At 42.7% G+C, this 20,000-nt stretch overlaps 2 protein-coding genes across 4 annotated transcripts in view; one reads left to right on the top strand and one right to left on the bottom strand.

Moving 5' to 3' along the window:
* LOC133644505 (divergent protein kinase domain 1A-like) overlaps positions 1-6,024 on the top strand; it is a 9,157-nt gene extending 3,133 nt beyond the window's left edge. Inside the window, exons 2-5 of one of the 2 annotated variants that reach the window (XM_062039033.1) lie at positions 2,095-2,229; positions 2,293-2,400; positions 3,778-3,954; positions 4,013-6,024. In XM_062039033.1, coding sequence (XP_061895017.1) covers positions 2,095-2,229; positions 2,293-2,400; positions 3,778-3,954; positions 4,013-4,822 — 1,230 coding nt within the window. In that variant the 3' untranslated portion in view covers positions 4,823-6,024. Of the gene's footprint in view, positions 1-2,094; positions 2,230-2,274; positions 2,401-3,777; positions 3,955-4,012 lie in introns of both variants that reach the window. The other variant, XM_062039032.1, reaches the window with a different exon arrangement.
* LOC133644506 (large ribosomal subunit protein uL18A) lies at positions 4,935-19,209 on the bottom strand. 2 transcript variants are annotated; one of them, XM_062039035.1, is made up of 8 exons: positions 19,078-19,209; positions 18,030-18,099; positions 17,849-17,964; positions 17,625-17,759; positions 11,443-11,645; positions 8,831-9,008; positions 8,671-8,759; positions 4,935-5,088 (listed from the first exon to the last, which is right to left on the bottom strand). In XM_062039035.1, the coding sequence occupies exons 1-8, from the start codon at positions 19,078-19,080 to the stop codon at positions 4,989-4,991; spliced, it is 894 nt and encodes a 297-aa protein (XP_061895019.1). In that variant the 5' UTR covers positions 19,081-19,209; the 3' UTR covers positions 4,935-4,988. The 2 variants fall into 2 exon arrangements, with proteins under 2 accessions (XP_061895019.1, XP_061895018.1); XM_062039034.1 differs by lacking the exon at positions 19,078-19,209 and having other exon boundaries at positions 18,030-18,105.
* Between the last annotated feature and the right edge of the window lie 791 nt (positions 19,210-20,000).

Raw genomic sequence — 20,000 nt, 5'->3', positions numbered from 1 at the left:
AAGAGTCTCTGTTGTCCCAGTTCTCCACAGGCCAATGGTAAAGCTTGACTGTCATCTTTCGGGAATGTAAACAATGAAACACCGGCTACGTGTTTGTGTTGCTGCAGCCGGCCGCTAATACACCGCTTCCCACCTACAGCTTTCTTCTTTAGTGTCTTCATTGTTCATTGAACAAATTGCAAAAGATTCACCAACACAGATGTCCACAATACTGTGGAATTTCGCCATGAAAACAGACGACTTAATAGCTGGCCACCATGCTGTCCCAAAATGTCCGCTACAATCCCTGACGTCACGCGCAGATGTCATCATACTGAGACGTTTTCAGCAGGATATTTCGCGGGAAATGTCAAATGTCACTTTATAAGTGAAGCCGGCCGTATTGGCATGTGTTGCAATGTTAAGATGTCATCATTGATATATAAACTATCAGACTGCGTGCTCGCTAGTAGTGGCTTTCAGTAGGCCTTTGAAGGTTAAATGTCATTTAGAAAAAGTTGCAATGTTCTTTCTTTCTTTCTTTCTTTCTTTCATGTTTATTTCGAATATGTAGACAAAACAAAAACATTTTGCAAAAAACAACAAAAAAGCCATTCAAGAATGAATAACAAAAAAAAAAATAATAATAATAATAATAGTAATAATAAAAAGCAAAAAGAAACAAGAAATGAAAATAAACAATGTAAACATATCCGAAAAGGAGTGAGAAGAAGTAAAAACTTATGTAATCCCACCCCTCATATTACTTACTGTATGTTTAATAATAATAATAATAATAATAATAATAGTATATAAAAATGTTATATAAATACATATATATATATATATATATATATATATATATATATATATATATATATATATATATATATATATATATATATATATATATATATATATATATATGTACAACATACATTTAACAAGTAACTATGAATGTGACACAACAGCATGTATACATAGTATACATATACACACACATACAAACTTAGTGCTGTCAACAATATATTTGTGTACATTCTTTTAAAAACATTGATGCTTGGACTTTGCTTATGTACTTGGCTCAGATTGTTTGACACCTGTGATGGAAACGCCAAAACTTTTCATGGTGGAATTTATCATCTGAATTTTAAAATTGAGTTCTCTCCTCAAATGTTGACTAATAAAACAAAGCTGGTTTTTTTTCTTTCAAACTGTCATTGCTCAAAACATAATATTGAATCAAAATCAATGTTATTATGAATTATTGACCTATCCAAGGTTCCCATGACTTCACACCAAATATTACACTAACAAAAATATTTTAGGTGAAAGATTTTGCATATTTTGTGCGTTTGCCATTAAAAACATAGTTTTGTTTGACAAAAAAGGGCGGAAAACAAACAAACAAACAAACAACATAAAAAACCTAAAACATTTTGAAATGAGGATAGATGTGAAGTTGATGTAGACTCCAGAGATTTAAATATAAAATGTACAGTATGTATGCCCTGGCACACCATTATCATCACCCAAGCAAAACACGTTTATACTGAAATAAATACACCTACAACTTATTCAATAAAAACATAGAAAAAACTAGCAGCAGTGGTAAAGTTTAGATCCATGAAGGAAAGAAGAAAGTAAATGAATGTTTATAACTGAATACATTTACATGTTTTCTTTTTTTATTATTATTTTTAATGAAGTAACGTTTATGACAACCTTTTTCCAAAACACAATATAGAATGTGAGATATAACAGGATAATGCATACGAGACCCCATTTTTATGACTTGATGGGGTCCCTGGGACCCCATTTTGAACATTCCTAGCGCTAACACTGCTGTCAACAGAGGAGAAAAAATGCTTTATTGAAATAAATATATTATTTATAAAGCAAGTTGGAGTATCGTTGGCAAATTGTCACCTAGTCCCGGCCTTGGCACGCATATATGTGTCCTCTTTTGGGTATTTCAGCCTATTTAAAAGCATTAGTGGTGAGAAGTGCAGAAGTGACTACATTGAGCAATCACTAGAAGGTGTGAGTCATTGAAGCAGTTCATGGAGACAAGCTGTAGAAATAACTGACTTTTGGTTCATGCATCCATCACAGGCCCGAGTGTCCTACATGCACATGAAGTACCTGTTCTTCTCCTGGCTGGTGGTCTTTGTGGGCAGCTGGGTGGTCTACGTGGAGTACTCCTCCTACACGGAGCTGTGCCGGGGACACCAGTGCACTAAGTCCATGGTAAAGATCGTAGATTTAGCAAGAAGATTAGCATCCTTACCTCAGCATGCTTCCTGTCTCCAGTGCAGCAAGTACAGGAAAGGTGTGGTGGACGGCTCAGCCTGCAGCAGCCTGTGTGAGAAGGACACCTTGTACCTGGCCAGGTGTCTCTCCACTCAGGCCGACAACCAGGTGTGCTTCTTTACTTCACCCCTTGACCCTTTGTCGCAAACAAAGTGCGTCAAAGATATACATCACACAATTCATACACCTTCAGGTCAAAGTTCATTCAAATTATCCCAATGTATGTATTTTCATTTGAATTAAGAGCTGTAGATAACCACAATGTAGCCCACCCATCATTGTCCCAAACTGGTGTTCTTGCTCCATCTAGTGGGGATGGGGCTGAATTACACATTAACTTTTTAGGGTTGTGGTCAAAGCCAGAAATCCCTGTGCAAAACACTATTTAAAACTTTATTGTATAAAATAAGCTCATAAATGTTCATTTCAAATGAATGAAAGTAATATTCATCATTGAATCAGGGGAACAATGTCAAAGACAGAAATATAATCAAATCTATTTGTGGCAGGAGTTTTGCATTTAACTGTGGTGCGTTCAAAGACCCTCAATGAAAGTTAGAAACGAGCGCATGGCTTAGTTTTTTAAAAGGTGTGGAGACTTAAATAGTAAAGATGTATTATTATAATACTTCGTATTTGATCAGCTCCACTTTAGAACTTGGCAATTTGACTTTCATATCTAACTGAAGACTTTCTCACCATTTCATATTCCATTTTTGGCACTTTTGTGATTTTTTTTAAATAAAACCAAAGCAGATTTTTTTCCGTATAATCTACTGTAAATGGAAAAACAGCACTTTTCTTTTACAGTAAGAAACTGGCAGCTTGGTTAACATTTTACTGTAAAAAACAGTGGTAGTTTCAATTTACAGTAATATGCTGTAAAAAAAAAAAACATTTTACTGTAAAATAACTTTCCGTAAAAACACATCAGTGGTAATGTTCCATTTATCATAATACTGTAAATAAAAAACAGGATGTTGTATCGTAAAGTATTTACTATACAATCCAAGGTTGTTTTTATGCTGTGTTACTGTAAAAAAAACTGCCTAATTATTTTTTGGGCTAAAAACCTGGCAGATTAGTTGCCAGAAATTTTTAAAAAACATGAACAGCGATACAGTTTTTCAATGTACAAAACAACATTTTACAGTCAAATTTTGGCGACTAAGTAGTCTGTTTTTTACCATAAAATAAACAGTGGTAGTTTTTCAATTTACCTAATTTGTTGTAGAATTTAAAAAACAAACATTTTTTTAACAATACAATTCTGGTGACTAATTGTTAAAAAAAAACAGTGGTACTGTTTTTCCATTTAACCTAATATGTTCTAAAAAAAACACTTTTACAGTAACATTTTGGTGACTAGGCTGCCAGTTTCTGGTTGTTATTACGGTGCATTCCTTTGAATGGACAAACTGTAGCACAAGTCAAGGCTGATAGAGGAACAGTACCAGAGGAGTGGGCAGTTCTTGCTGTTTCCAGGTGTACTCGGGCACCTGGGGAGACTTGGAGGGGCTCATCAAGTGCCAGATGGACGAGGCTCCTCGTTACGATTTGGGAAGCGACACGGAGCCCAGGAAGGAAGCCGCCGCCTTCGACAAGCCCACCAAAGGAACATCGGTGGAGAGGTTCCGGGAGATGGTCCTCACCCACCTAAAGGTGAGGATCTTCTTCAACCAAGCGAGCGTGTTTGACAAGAGCACACCTTTCTTCACAGGCCAAAGTGGGCGGCGAGCAGGCCAACCTGGGCGAGCTGGCCAGGCGGGCCTTGGCGGCGGCCGACGCCAACAGGGACGGCCACATCTCGCTGGCCGAGGCGCGGTCCTCCTGGGCGTTGCTGCAGCTCAACGAGTTCCTGCTGGCACTGGCCCTGCAGGACCGGGGCCACATGCCCAAGGTGCTGGGCTTCTGTGGAGACCTGTACATGATGGAGAAGGTGCCTCACGCTCCCCTCTACGGCCTGCCCTGGGTCCTGGAGGTGTGGATGCCGGCGGGTGTGCGGCGCAGTCTGGACCAGTGGTTCACGCCGGCCTGGCCGCACAGGGCCAAGATCTCCATGGGGCTGCTGGAGCTGGTGGAAGACCTTTTCCACGGCACTTTCGGCAGCTTCCTCATGTGCGACCTGAGCGCCGCCAGCTTCGGCTACACCAAGCGCCACGACCTGAAGGTGGTGGACGCGCAGTACGTGGTCCCCGAAGCCGCCTTCCAGGAGGCCATCAGGCAGCAGCGGTGCGACGCCGATGGCGACTGCCTCTACGGCGTGGACTGCCTCACTTCCTGTGACCTCACCAAGCACCGCTGCACCACTGAGGTCACCAAGCCCAACTTGGCCAAAGCCTGCCACACCCTCAAGGACTACGTCCTGCGGGGGGCGCCGCCCGACATCCGCCAGGAGCTGGAGAAGCAGCTGTACGCCTGCATGGCGCTCCGAGGCTTGGCCGAGCACACGGAGATCGAACACTCACTGGTCCTCAACAACCTCAAGACGCTACTTTGGAAGAAGATCTCCCACACCAAAGACTCCTAACCAGATCCCACACTTTCCTGGGTTGGGGTTGTACCTTTCAGACATGATATGGTGAGTAGAAACAGAACTTACAGCTGCCGCTCACAGGCCATCAAAGCAGGACATGTTTCAGTGTTTTCCATAAATTTATTAGAACAAAATTTCTGCAAAGGAGCAGAGCGAGTCCTCACTCCGCTTCCTCCTTCTGCTGAGCCCGCAGGAAGCTGGCCTTCTTCTGGGCCACGCGGTCTTTCCTCTGGGCCAGAGACAGCTTGGCACGGTTCCACCTGTGTCACAAAAACACATCAGCATCAGGAGGAACATCAAAAGTGCTTTTCTTTTTTAGGACGTGTGTGTGTGTGTGTGTGTGTGTGTGTGTGTGTGTGTGTGTGTGTGTGTGTGTGTGTGTGTGTGTGTGTGTGTGTGTGTGTGTGTGTGTGTGTGTGTGTGTGTGTGTGTAAGCCTGGGCCGATACATTTCACTGCACGATATATTGACCTATTAATACTATTGCCGATGACATTTTTTGTGAGCAAATTAACCAGTGATGTAATGAAAATGTATAATAATGCAAGTATACCATTCAAATAACTCATTTCTCATATATTTTAACATTGGAATTAAAATGCAAACTTTTAATTACCAAGGTAAATACAACAAAAAATACTGCAAGCAAAATAATCACAAGCAAAAAGCAATAAAAGGTGTTAAATGGGGTGGGGGAGCCTGAAATATACACAAGCAAAACTTAATCATCACGTAATGGTTTTGTTGAACGTACTACAATGTTATTAACCAGGTTGTTTTTTTAATAACTACAATGAATATACACAATAGACTTACTTGGCAGAGGTAACATGAAATATTGATAAGAGCCATATTATTATTGTGTGTGTGTTTAAGTATGTTTATTTTGTATTTTTAGTTGTAAAGGGTGATCAGTTTAATTTCCAGTTTGTGACGTCAGGTGAGTCACTTCCTGTTGACAGGACTTATTCATGCTGGTAACTTCAGACTTCATGCTCATTTACACTCACTTAATTGACTTAATAATAATAATAATGGATTAGATTTTATATCCTGCTTTTCTATTAGATACTCAAAGCACTTCACAGAGAAGTGACAACCCATCATTCATTCACACCTGGTGGTGGTAAGCTACATTTATAGCCACAGCTGCCCTGAGGTAGACTGACAGAAGCGAGGCTGCCAGTTTGCACCTACGGCCCCTCTGATCACCACCTATCTGCACCTACGGCCCCTCTGACCACCACCTATCTGCACCTACGGCCCCTCCGACCACCACCTATCTGCACCTACGGCCCCTCCGACCACCACCTATCTGCACCTACGGCCCCTCCGACCACCACCTATCTGCACCTACGGCCCCTCCGACCACCACCTATCTGCACCTACGGCCCCTCCGACCACCACCTATCTGCACCTACGGCCCTCCGACCACCACCTATCTGCACTTACGGCCCCTCCGACCACCACCTATCTGCACCTACGGCCCCTCCGACCACCACCTATCTGCACCTACGGCCCTCCGACCACCACCTATCTGCACTTACGGCCCCTCCGACCACCACCTATCTGCACCTACGGCCCCTCCGACCACCACCTATCTGCACCTACGGCCCTCCGACCACCACCTATCTGCACCTACGGCCCCTCCGACCACCACCTATCTGCACCTACGGCCCTCCGACCACCACCTATCTGCACCTACGGCCCCTCCGACCACCACCTATCTGCACCTACGGCCCCTCCGACCACCACCTATCTGCACCTACGGCCCCTCCGACCACCACCTATCTGCACCTACGGCCCCTCCGACCACCACCTATCTGCACCTACGGCCCCTCCGACCACCACCTATCTGCACCTACGGCCCCTCCGACCACCACCTATTTGCACCTACGGCCCCTCCGACCACCACCTATCTGCACCTACGGCCCCTCCGACCACCACCTATCTGCACCTACGGCCCCTCCGACCACCACCTATCTGCACCTACGGCCCCTCCGACCACCACCTATCTGCACCTACGGCCCCTCCGACCACCACCTATCTGCACCTACGGCCCCTCTGACCACCACCTATCTGCACCTACGGCCCCTCCGACCACCACCTATCTGCACCTACGGCCCCTCTGACCACCACCTATCATTCATTCACCAGTGTGAGCGGCACGGGGGGCAAGGGTGAAGTGTCCTGCCCAAGGACACAACGGCAGCGATTTGGATGTCTAGAGGCGGGGAGCAAACCGGCAACACTCAGGTTTCTGGCACGGCCGCTCTACCCACTACACCATGCCGCCCCTAATGCTCCTGAAGCATGCACATGGTGACTTAGTCACGCTGGTAACTTAAGACTTCATGTTCATTTACCCTCAATTGACTTCATGCTCCTGAAGCATGCACATGGTAACTTAGACTTCATGTTCATTTACCTCACTTAATTGACTTCATGCTCCTGAAGCATGCACATGGTAACTTAAGACTTCATGTTCATTTCCCTCACTTAATTGACTTCATGCTCCTGAAGCATGCACATGGTAACTTAGACTTCATGTTCATTTACCTCACTTAATTGACTTCATGCTCCTGAAGCATGCACATGGTAACTTAAGACTTCATGTTCATTTCCCTCACTTAATTGACTTCATGCTCCTGAAGCATGCACATGGTAACTTAGACTTCATGTTCATTTCCCTCACTTAATTGACTTCATGCTCCTGAAGCATGCACATGGTAACTTAGACTTCATGTTCATTTACCCTCAATTGACTTCATGCTCCTGAAGCATACACATGGTAACTTAGACTTCATGTTCATTTACCTCACTTAATTGACTTCATGCTCCTGAAGCATGCACATGGTAACTTAGACTTCATGTTCATTTACCTCACTTAATTGACTTCATGCTCCTGAAGCATGCACATGGTAACTTAGACTTCATGTTCATTTACCCTCAATTGACTTCATGCTCCTGAAGCATACACATGGTAACTTAGACTTCATGTTCATTTACCTCACTTAATTGACTTCATGCTCCTGAAGCATGCACATGGTAACTTAGACTTCATGTTCATTTACCTCACTTAATTGACTTCATGCTCCTGAAGCATGCACATGGTAACTTAGACTTCATGTTCATTTCCCTCACTTAATTGACTTCATGCTCCTGAAGCATGCACGCTGGTGACTTAAGACTTCATGTTCATTTCCCTCACTTAATAGACTTCATGCTCCTGAAGCATACACATGGTAACTTAAGACTTCATGTTCATTTCCCTCACTTAATTGACTTCATGCTCCTGAAGCATGCACATGGTAACTTAGACTTCATGTTCATTTACCTCACTTAATTGACTTCATGCTCCTGAAGCATGCACGCTGGTGACTTAAGACTTCATGTTCATTTCCCTCACTTAATAGACTTCATGCTCCTGAAGCATGCACATGGTAACTTAGACTTCATGTTCATTTACCTCACTTAATAGACTTCATGCTCCTGAAGCATACACATGGTAACTTAAGACTTCATGTTCATTTCCCTCACTTAATTGACTTCATGCTCCTGAAGCATGCACATGGTAACTTAGACTTCATGTTCATTTACCTCACTTAATTGACTTCATGCTCCTGAAGCATGCACGCTGGTGACTTAAGACTTCATGTTCATTTCCCTCACTTAATAGACTTCATGCTCCTGAAGCATACACATGGTAACTTAAGACTTCATGTTCATTTCCCTCACTTAATTGACTTCATGCTCCTGAAGCATGCACATGGTAACTTAAGACTTTGTTTGAATGAATCCTGGGTTAATTGAATGTGGGCCCAGTGTGTACGTGTACTCACCTCTTCTTCTTGACCTCTCTGGGAGGTTTCTTTTCATGGACTGGGTTCTCGCGAATGCCGGCATGAGCCTTTTTGTACATTTCCTCAATCTGAAAGAGAAGGAGTCACATCCTGACCAAGTTGTGGACTTTGGGTGTGGAGCAGAGACCGGAGCACATACCGATTCAGGAGTCACTCCATTCTTGATGAAGCGGGAGAACTGCTTCTTGTAGGCTTCCTCGTCGTCCTCCAGCAGGAGGCTCATGTACTCAGACACGTTGATGCCCAGGATGTGTTTGCGGTGAACCTCGGCGTTGAACTCTTTGCTCTCACCGTCGTACCCTGGGAAGCGCTTGGTGCTGAGGAAGGAAACATAATGCTTAGATATATTTACTGTACAGCCCTCCACGCTTACATCTGGAAACAGCGCTTCACTTTTTCCACAGCCTTATCCCAAAATGGAATAAGTTCATTTTTGTCCTCAAAATTCTACACACAATACCCCATGACAATGTAGTCAAAACAAAATACAAGAACTCACACGTACATAAGTATTTACAGCCCAAAAGTGAGCTCAGGTGCATCCTGTTTCACATGATCATCCTTGAGATGTTCCTATAGCTTCAATGGAGTCCACCTGTGGTAACTTGTCTGTTGGACATGATTTGGAGGTACACACCTGTCTATATATAAGGTCGCACACTCGACAGTGCACGGCAGAGCACTAAATATTTCACATTGTCATGGAGTATTGTGTGTAGAATTTTGAGGACAAAAATAAAAGGTATTCATTTTGGAATAGGGCTGTGAACAAAATGTTGAAAAAGTGTGATGCACTGAGACACATTGCATACATTTACAGTGCATGAAACTACCGTAATTTCCGGACTATAAGCCGCACCTGACTATAAGCCGCACCAGCTAAATTTAGGGGAAAATACAGATTGCTCCATATATAAGCCGCACCCGACTATAAGCCGCAGGGTTTTGATGTGTAATTAGCGTAGTATATAGGGGTTCCTGCTACCACGGAGGGGATTGTCGGGACAGAGATGACTGTTTGGGAACGCAAAGCGTCCCATTTATTAACAATAAATCTTTCAATCATTCAATCAAACTTTCACATCTTTGACATGGCGAACAGCATTCGTGCAGAGTAGAAATAATACAACGATGCAAAGTAATACAAAGTGCTCGCCTGTACGTTATCAAAATAACCAGCCTACCGGTATATGAAAAGTCAGTCTTTAATCATTGTGTCATCGTCTTCCTCCTGCGTACTAAAACCACCGAAATCCTCTTTGTCGGTGTCGGAGAAGAACAGGCCGTAAATAAGCCGCACCCTTGTATAAGCCGCAGGGACCAGAACGAGGGGAAAAAGTAGCGGCTTATAGTCCGGAAATTACGGTAATCAAATAGTCAATGCAAGTTAACAGCCTGCTATACTCAGGCATGACTTTATAACATATACAACTATTGTGCTCATGTTGTCACCAACATAACACTTTCTACTGCAAACTGTACTGAATAAAGTCCACTTTGCTAACATGCACACCAAACAGCTCCATACAAACTACTTTGGTGTTTATTTCTGTAAAGGTCCAATTTACAGAAGAGCTTAAACATTAAGTACACACAAGAGCAGAATCAAAGATAAGCCTCACTGTTGATTGACAGATAATAGGGCTGAGACACGTTATCCACATCAATAAAAAATGTGTTTGATTAAATTCATCACTTTTTTCTTTTTTGGTGGGAAGAAAGGTGAAGTATGGAAGCAAGGTTGGTTGCATGAACAAAGACACTCGCTCTATGGTAACTTAGCAACGCAGGAAGTGACACGCTAACAGCCAATCAGGTGACAGTATCAACTATCACGTTTGCTTGATTCTTTCTATGGAGTGAGAAGACAAAGTCCAAATGGAGAAATTGTGGACAAAAGAGGAAAAGTCACCTGGACAGTTTTTACATTTTTTAAAAGGGACCGTAGTCAGACCATTGTGGTCTGTACATGATGCAAGGCAAGAGCGCTAATACCACTTCACCTTAGCTCACTCTTTAGAGCACAGCTGTAACTTCCTGCCACTAAACCTGCAGAAAATAGTTCTCAGGTTTCTATGTTGACATTTTCACACTTTGCACTATTTTCTTACACTTCAAGTTGTATTGGTCACATGCCGAGTACACCATGCTGTTTGCCATCCTCTTCAGATATTGCCTACTTTATGAAGCATTTCTTACATATTCCTTATTTTTAAGATCGTATTAAGTGTTTAATGTGATTTGACTATTTAGTTGACATTCAGTGTGTTCCATGCTTGTGTTGACACTTCCTTTCTACCTTGATAGCTGAGGGATTATAATCACAGGAAGTTCATTTCAAATAAAAGGTCATATAATATGAATAATTGTCAATATGGACTGAAACACTATGTTCAGGCTTTAAGTAACAGTGCACATATATTTCAATATATCAACAAAACAAGTTAGTGCACATGGCAATGTGTGCTCTGTGCAGGTGAGGGTAGGCATAGTCCAAGTCATTAGTCATACAGACTAGAAAGTGGGTCACTAGAGACTATTTTGTGATATTGTGTCCAGATTATTTTTCAACTTGGGCCCACTTGAAAGGTTTCAAAAGGAGATTTGGGAAGGAATATTGTGGTGCTGCAGAGCTGACAGTCATGAGTCACACTCCGCTGTCCTACTTTCCAACTCCCCAGGGAATGGACTAGAAACAAAAAGTGTTCACAAAGAAATGTTCTTGTTAGCAAAACTACAGGAGCTGCTGACCTGTGAGGGATGCTCAAGCCTCCGTCCACAGCACCTTTCAGGGCTCCAAACACCTTGTTGCCCGTGGTGGTTCTGGCCATCCCGGCATCCAGGTAGCAGGTGAACGCACCCGGCTGCCCGTCCACGCTTTCCACGTTGAACTCGTCGCCGGTCACCTCCACCTGTCCTTCGTACACTTTGTCCAGACCAAACTTGTTCAGAAGCTGAGGACGTGCGACAGCAAGCACAATAAAAGTCTGAGGGACAATTTGCTTTTGGTCTTAATGTTCAAAAAGAGTAGCAGACCCACATGGATGGTCATCAATAGTAGGTACTATAGAGGCACGGCTGCAAACCTTATTGGTACTAACAAGACCAGGTGTGTTTAAATTTCCACATTAAAGATGCTAAACCAATGCTAAGCTATCGACACATGAGCTTTTTGTTTCCCGTGACAAATTAATAAGTAGGGCTTTCAAAAATAAGTGATCTTTTACAACAACAAATATTGGATTAATTATGTGTATGTACTGAGATCTGTTTTGCTATTCCTTCCAACAATAACATTGCTTTTGTGACCAAGCGTTGGGGCCTTTAACTTAATTGAAACCATGCAAGCATAATTGTGAATAATCCAAATTCAAAAGTATGATTAATCTGATTTTAAAAATGTAGAGCTTGACAGCATTACAAAGATCTTGATAATTAATTCATTTCATTTTAATGATCAGGCCGCAGGGCTAAATTGGCTACCGGTCTGCACTTTGGATACCCTTGAACTTTACATGAAAAATGTATAGTTCCTAATAGTAGTCAATATACATTTAAAAAAAGGTTTAGTTATGGATCGTTGGTATAGGTCTTGTTATTGGTGTTAAACTGAAATACAGGTTTGTCACATTGCACTTCAAATATCGCAGGTTCACCACATTAGTTTTTTTAAAGCTTAATCTACAACATTTTTGAGCTTAAGTAAGCAATTTGAAGCATACAAATTAACTATAAATACAAATACCACAGTAGTATTGGCCAGTAAATGAGACCAAAGCAATTTAGAGCAAGCTGTTCAGTATCGTGGCCAGGGATTGGCTGAGCCTCAGCAGCATGAGTATATTGATGAAAGAGTGTCAAAGTGGCGTTAGGGTCTTTCATCACTAGAGGGTTCTCCTGTTGAAAAAGGCCTTTAGGTCGTCCACATGTTTTTTATGTCCTACATATTTAAATTCTGGCTTTTTCTCATGTTAGCTGTTTTTGCACCAATACAAATTCCTCATATGTGTAAACGTACCTGGCAATAAAAGTCAAATCCAATATAGGATTTATAATAAATGATTCCTCTGGCAATCATGTCCAGAAACAATTGCAATAAACAAGACATTGCTGTACACTTTTCACAAAGCCGCACATGAGAACGCTGGGGGCATAAAATATTGGGCATACCTAATAATAATACCAGGTGCCAAACGTCCATCACCACATCATGCTTTTAATTTGACAAAAACCTTCATTCATGTTACTGACTTACATTAAGTCTTATTTCTTGTTGTTGGTCACTAAGCAGGACTTCTGCTTACGGGTTAAAGTGCCAGTTTAATGGAAAAATAAATACTCTTCATAAATGATATGCTGAAGGGTGTTTCATTGGATCACATCTAATTATATTTCCAATCTGCAAAACATGCAAGAATATCATGCCACAATGCCTGCCGGCCATTTGGAATATTCCTTTGGCAAAAGATCACGGTGCAAGGTGGTCTGCACTCTGCTCATAGTCCCTAGATCAATGATACTGGACATTTGCATTCATTGGAAGGAGATGTCCATCATTCACAACATCTACTGTACGTAAGACAACACATTTATTTTTGATGCTTTCTAACTCTGGAGTCAACAGGAATCCTCTATTCTGCACATAAATCTGTCAATAACTATCCAAAACCAATGAAATGGTCACAGCTGATGAGGTGTTTAAAAAATTGAGCGCGCTCCACCCTAACAAGGCCACCGGCCTTGATAATATTCCCTCCAGATTCCTCAGGGACTCTGCCTCCATCATTGCCCCGATCATCACGCACATAATAAACCTATCAATTACACAAGGCCAAGTACCAAAAGATTTTAAGATAGCAAGAGTAACTCCCCTCTTTAAAAAAGGAAGCAAATTGGAACCTGGCAACTACCGACCTGTTTCTATTCTCAGCTCCATTTCGAAAGTAATGGAGAAAATAGTTTATGAACAGGTCGATAGTTACCTTGCCACTAATAAACTCATGTACAAATTCCAATCCGGCTTCAGAACTAACCACTCCACTGACACATGCCTTCTCTATCTGACCGACCACATCAAACATGAGGTGGACGCGGGCAAATACTGCGGCATGGTCATGCTGGACCTTCAGAAGGCCTTTGACACCGTTAACCACGCTATACTGTTGGATAAGCTCAGAGCAATCGGATTTAACAAAACCTCTTGGAGCTGGATGCAGTCTTACTTGGAGGGGAGGGAGCAGGTGGTAGAGGTGAACGGCACCGTGTCCCCCCCCCCTCTCGGTGAGCTGTGGAGTCCCCCAAGGCAGTATATTGGGACCTTTACTGTTCCTAATATACATAAACGACATGTCATCGGCATGTGACTGTGAATTGTTTTTGTTTGCGGATGACTCTGCCCTGCTGGTATCCGGCAAGGACAAGTCACAGGTGGAGAAAATCCTCAGTGCTGAGCTCTGTAGAACTTGCACCTGGCTCGCTGACAACAAGCTATCCATCCACTTGGGTAAAATAGAATCCATCCTGTTTGGGTCCCACATCAAACTTAAGAGAGTCAATCACTTCACCATAAAAGTAGGTGACAGTGTCATCACCAGGAAAGATGAGGTCACCTACCTAGGTTCCATTCTAGAGGCTAACCTTTCCTGTGATAAAATGGCAACCAAGGTAATCAAAAAGGTTAACCAACGAACGAGATTTCTCTACAGAATTTCCTCTCTGGTCAACAAAAGCACCTTGAGGATTCTGGCGGGAACTCTCGTTCAACCCTTTTTCCATTACGCATGCACCTCCTGGTACCCTAGCACCTCCAAAACCCTCAAATCTAAACTCCAAACATCTCAGAACAAGCTAGTCAGGTTACTTCTAGACCTCCACCCCAGATCCCACCTCACTCCTACCCACTTCTCTAAAGTGGGCTGGCTCAAGGTGGAGGACAGAGTTAAACAACTTGCACTGAGCCTAGTCTATAAAATCCGCTACACCTCCCTGATACCGAAGTACATGTCAAACTACTTCCTTAACGTAAATGACCGCCATAACCACAACACCAGGGGGAGCTCCACTAACCACGTTAAACCCAGATTCCGAACTAACAAAGGTCTTAACTCATTCTCTTTCTATGCCACATCAATGTGGAATGCGCTCCCAACAGGTATAAAAGAAAGGGCATCTCTATCCTCCTTCAAAACCGCTATAAAAGTTCACCTCCAGGCAGCTACAACCCTAAACTAACACCCTCCCCGGATTGCTAATAATCAAATGTAAACAATCAAATGCAGATTCTTTTTCTTATGCCTTCTGATCTCTCTCTCTCTATGTCCACTACTTGATGTCCATATCCCCACCCCCCCAACCCCCCCACCCCACCCCCCCTCCACACTCCTGATTGTAAATAATGTAAATAATTCAATGTGATTATCTTGTGTGATGACTGTATTATGATGATAGTATATATGATAGTATATATCTGTATCATGAATCAATTTAAGTGGACCCCGACTTAAACAAGTTGAAAAACTTATTCGGGTGTTACCATTTAGTGGTCAATTGTACGGAATATGTACTTCACTGTGCAACCTACTAATAAAAGTCTCAATCAATCAATCAATCAAAACCACCAACAATACTCCATTTGTATCAATCAACTATACCAAGACTATTTTTTAGAGGCGCACTGATCCCAAAACTAACTGGCTGCTGTAATGACATTATGCTGCTTCTCCTGAGTAGTTAGTTATTTCTAGATTATAAATCATGTCTCTAGTAGAAAGTTGTGGACTAACTGAGAAGTTGGTCAACTTTGACATCAAACGTATGCACAGAGATGAGGAGAAAGACCAAGAAGCTGAGCAGCAACCTTCTTCTTTAACTTCATGAGGATTATGATTCATTCTTTGTCTAAACAGGACGACAAACATCCCACCAGTCAGCATCCCAGTGAGAGTAGACATTGTACAGTAAGTGATTGTTTTATTATGTTTCTATATATTGCTTAGCACTTAGCAATAGTTACATGATGCTTAGTGTTTGACTAAAGCTGCCTCTGTATAGCACACAGCTTCTAAAACTTGGGAGATCACCCTCCTTATATTCAAAATATACGTTTCTGGATCATCATTTGTCCCATAGTAGTCTCTCATCAACTCTGCCATGATTAATGCTGTTGTTGAAGGGAACTTTGGTTCCCACTAGGGATGTAACAATTGGTAAACCATAAAAGATGTCAGACAAAGTGGTGATGTCATACTAGTGTTTGAGAGGAGAAAGCCAGCCTCAGCCACCATTCGCACCAACATCGCGGGTGTGGGAATATTTCCTCCGATTCTTGTTAAAAATATGAACACCTTGCTCATTTTGAAAAGCATATATTGTTTTTATGACACTATCTGTGATACGGGAGCATTAAAAGGAATGTCGGACATCTGGAGGATTGCTCTTAACTCAGTAAGAATGTTAGCTTCTACCTTGTTGACGGCCAGCAAGTGTGAGAAAGTTGTGGGAAAAATAGATTTAACTATCATTTTAGCCAAAGTCAACCAGCTAAACTTTGTCTAAATCAATTCAAATACTTTTTAAAGGAGTGTCATTTTGCAATGCAATGAAAAAAGCACAACACGCTGAACATTAGGCACCAATATCCTAATATTAATGATACAATCTATTAGATAGCTAAAATGTTAATCAATGACACAAAGATATGCACTAAGTCTAGGAGTTAATATATCAGTGTGCAGCCTTTTAAACATCACAAAATGCTTCTCTTTTGAGCAAGATAGTTGTCATTATATTGTGTTATTGCTATCTTAACTTTCTTTTTTTAAATAAAAAATATAACTTGTTTTATTTTGCACTTCCCTTGTCTTTACTTTTAAATGGACAACAGTTTAAAAATGTTTGTAGCAGCCTAATGAGCAGCTTAGTTACAGTATAATCCTTTCTTAGCCTAAAAATATCTCAAGCTAAATTCAAAAGTTGCTGGCTAAATTAGAGGCACTGAATACATGTACACTTTCTAATCAGAGTAATAGTTGAGATGACTAGTCGACTATAAAAATAGTCATTAGTTCCAGCCCGAGTTCTCACATGCACGTCTAGGATCACATGACCGCTCATCTCACCAAATGGCTCAGGAATCTGTGAAATTAATATTATTTTGATCATACCTATTTACTTGTTGATTTTTAATGTTATAAATCAAATATATGATAATCATTTTAATAATTCAACTATTTGATGCACCTTGTTTTTGACCCCTGCCTCATCTATAGCATCTCGTCACTGCTAAGCTGTTGACATGAGCAATGTGAAAAGCAGCAACTAACGAGGGACGTCTGCTAAATTGCTACCAGACACCCATCCATCCATTTTCTACCGCTTGTCCCTTTTGGGGTCGCGGGGGGTGCTGGAGCCTATCTCAGCTGCATTGGGGCGGAAGGCGGGGTACACCCTGGACAAGTCGCCACCTCATCACAGGGCCAACACAGAGACAACATTCACACACTAGGGACCATTTAGTGTTGCCAATCAACCTATCCCCAGGTGCATGTCTTTGGAGGTGGGAGGGGCCTATCCCCAGGTGCATGTCTTTGGAGGTGGGAGGAAGCCGGAGTAGAACCCACGCAGTCACGGGGAGAACATGCAAACTCCACACAGGAAGATCCCGAGCCCGGGATTGAACTCAGGACTACTCAGGACCTTCGTATTGTGAGGCACATGCACTAACCCCTGTTCCACCGTGCTGCCCGCTACCAGACACGTTGACTTCTGTTAGCATCCCTTGTTGAGACTGTACAGTTTGCAATTAGCCTTGCTACCAGACACCTGCAAGGCTAATTGCAAACTGTACAGTCTCAACAAGGGACGCTAACAAAAGTCGACGTTGCAGAACTTCTTAAGCTGGGGTACGTGGCATTCAAAGCCGACGCAATACGTACTCTGCGAGCCATCAGCAAACCGGTGCAGTAGGCCGCCGCATAGTTGGTCAGGCCCACGGAGATGCCGTATTTGGGCAGCTCGTGCGAGTAGGCGGCGCACACGATCATGTCGCCCTCAATCTTGGCATAGGCAACCTGCAACATGACAAGAAAGGGTTTTTTTAGGGTGATCGCTGTGGACGGCTACACATTTAAGCCGTCTCCATGGCAACACCGGCGCTCACCTGGCAGATGATGTCCCTGTTGGTGAAGCGGACGATCATGCGGTACTTGGGTGTGTTGTACTTGTTCTTATCTTGGACCACCAGGCGCTTGCGGGCAAAGTAGTCCGTTTTCCCCTCTAGGAGAAGCACAAACAATAGTTTACGCCGTGAATGGCGGGAGCTCCGTGGCTGATGATTTTACCTCTCCTCCTGCGGAACTTGACCTGATATCTCTTGAAGTAGGCCTTGTTCTTCACCACTTTGACAAAACCCTGCATGGAGAACAGGAGACACGTTAGTTAGTGTCACTTTGACAAAAGCCTGCATGGAGGACAGGAAACAAGTTAATTAGTGTCACTTTGACAAAACCCTGCATGGAGGACAGGAGACTAGTTAGTTAGTGTCACTTTGACAAAACCCTGCATGGAGGACAGGAGACTAGTTAGTTAGTGTCACTTTGACAAAACCCTGCATGGAGGACAGGAGACTAGTTAGTTAGTGTCACTTTGACAAAACCCTGCATGGAGGACAGGAGACTAGTTAGTTAGTGTCACTTTGACAAAACCCTGCATGGAGGACAGGGAAATAAGTTAGCTCAGTCTCACTAGCTAACGTTAGCATGTTCTTCACCACTTTGACAAAAGCCTGCATGGAGGACAGGGAAATAAGTTAGCTCAGTCTCACTAGCTAACGTTAGCATGTTCTTCACCACTTTGACAAAAGCCTGCATGGAGGACAGGAAACCAGTTAGTGTCACTTTGACAAATGCAGGAGACAAGTTAGTGTCACTTTAACAAAAGCCTGCATGGAGGACAGGAGACAAGTTAGTTAGTGTCACTTTGACAAAAGCCTGCATGGAGGACAGGAGACAAGTTAGTGTCACTAACTAGTGTCACAAAAGCCTGCATGGAGGACAAGTTAGCTTGTTAGTGTCACTAGCTAACGTTAGCATGTAGCTCCATTGGCGGGGCGAGCAGCGAACAAGCTAAATGAAATGTTGTGTCAAGGAGTTGCACATAAGCGGGGACATTTGCGTGACAAGATCGCGGGGAAAGTGTAAACATGTCACCGGAAGTGGTGCGTTTACGGGAGTCATTGGGCCACGTTTAGGACGGCGCCGGCTGAGCGCAACTCGACACAATCTACGTTCATCGTTCACACATCCGCGTGTTTTACCACCGCGAACACCACCTAGAACAGCATGGACGTCTTAGGTGCGCACGGGGAGACATATTGGAAGGGTTACGAACCATTTTGGCAGTCTTTTGGCCTCCTTACGAAGGAGCCCGGAGTCAAAGACCGAGAATTGACTCCGCTGCACGGGAGAAAAGGAAGGCGGGGAGTACGCATGCGCAGTAAATAGGTTGCCACAGGATGACAGGCCGCGGTGGTGTGATGCTCAGATTGGCGCTCTGCCCCCTAGCGAGTCGGCGTGGTGTTGCCCCACCACGACCACCAGAAACCTGCTTCTTTTCAACAATAATATTTATTTTGAACAATAAATGTCATAATGATAGGAAAAATAGCAATCACAATTTAGTGAGACATTCAGAATCAGAATCAGAATACCTTTATTGTCATTGTATGGAAACAACAAAATTGGACAGCAATCCAGCTAAGTGCTTTTAAAACAAACCTACATGAAATAGTGTTAAGACAACAACCATAATAAAACAATTTAAAATTTAAAAACATAATAAAATGTTAAAAAAAACATATTGCACAGTAGATCTTTATCAGAGGTAAGCAAGTAATACAGTGGTGAGTGTTCAGGTCAGTGCAGAGTTTAGGGCAATAACAGCTCTAGGATAGAAACTGTTTTTCAGTCTATTTGTCCTTGCTTTGATGCTCTTATAGCGCCTCCCTGAGGGCAAGAGTTCAAGCCACCTGGGTGGGATGAGTCCTTGAGGATGCTGTTTGCTCTCCTCTTAATAAAGTCACCATTTATTAATGAAGCCACCTGGGTGGGATGAGTCCTTGAGGATGCTGTTTGCTCTCCTCTTAATAAAGTCACCATTTATTAATGAACTGTACAGTTCTGTCAGATAATTACTCCAGTATTTCCTCATGTATCATTTCATGTGTAATATAGATAAGCTTTATTATACCACATATGAGTGTGAATGTTGTCTGTCTATCTGTGTTGGCCCTGTGATGAGGTGGCGACTTGTCC

This window comes from Entelurus aequoreus, linkage group LG27, assembly GCF_033978785.1.
Source record: "Entelurus aequoreus isolate RoL-2023_Sb linkage group LG27, RoL_Eaeq_v1.1, whole genome shotgun sequence".
Lineage (NCBI taxonomy): Eukaryota > Metazoa > Chordata > Actinopteri > Syngnathiformes > Syngnathidae > Entelurus > Entelurus aequoreus.
This window is presented reverse-complemented; position numbering and strand designations above follow the sequence as displayed.

Excerpts from the sequence above, each read along its gene's own strand:
- LOC133644506 (XM_062039034.1), bottom strand. The coding sequence starts at position 18,105 with ATGCAGGGTTTTGTCAAAGTGGTGAAGAACAAGGCCTACTTCAAGAGA. Across the intron at positions 9,009-11,442 it reads GGCTTGAGCATCCCTCACAG|CACCAAGCGCTTCCCAGGGT; the intron begins GTCAGCAGCTCC and ends TTCCTTCCTCAG. Across the intron at positions 8,760-8,830 it reads ATGGAGTGACTCCTGAATCG|ATTGAGGAAATGTACAAAAA; the intron begins GTATGTGCTCCG and ends CTTCTCTTTCAG.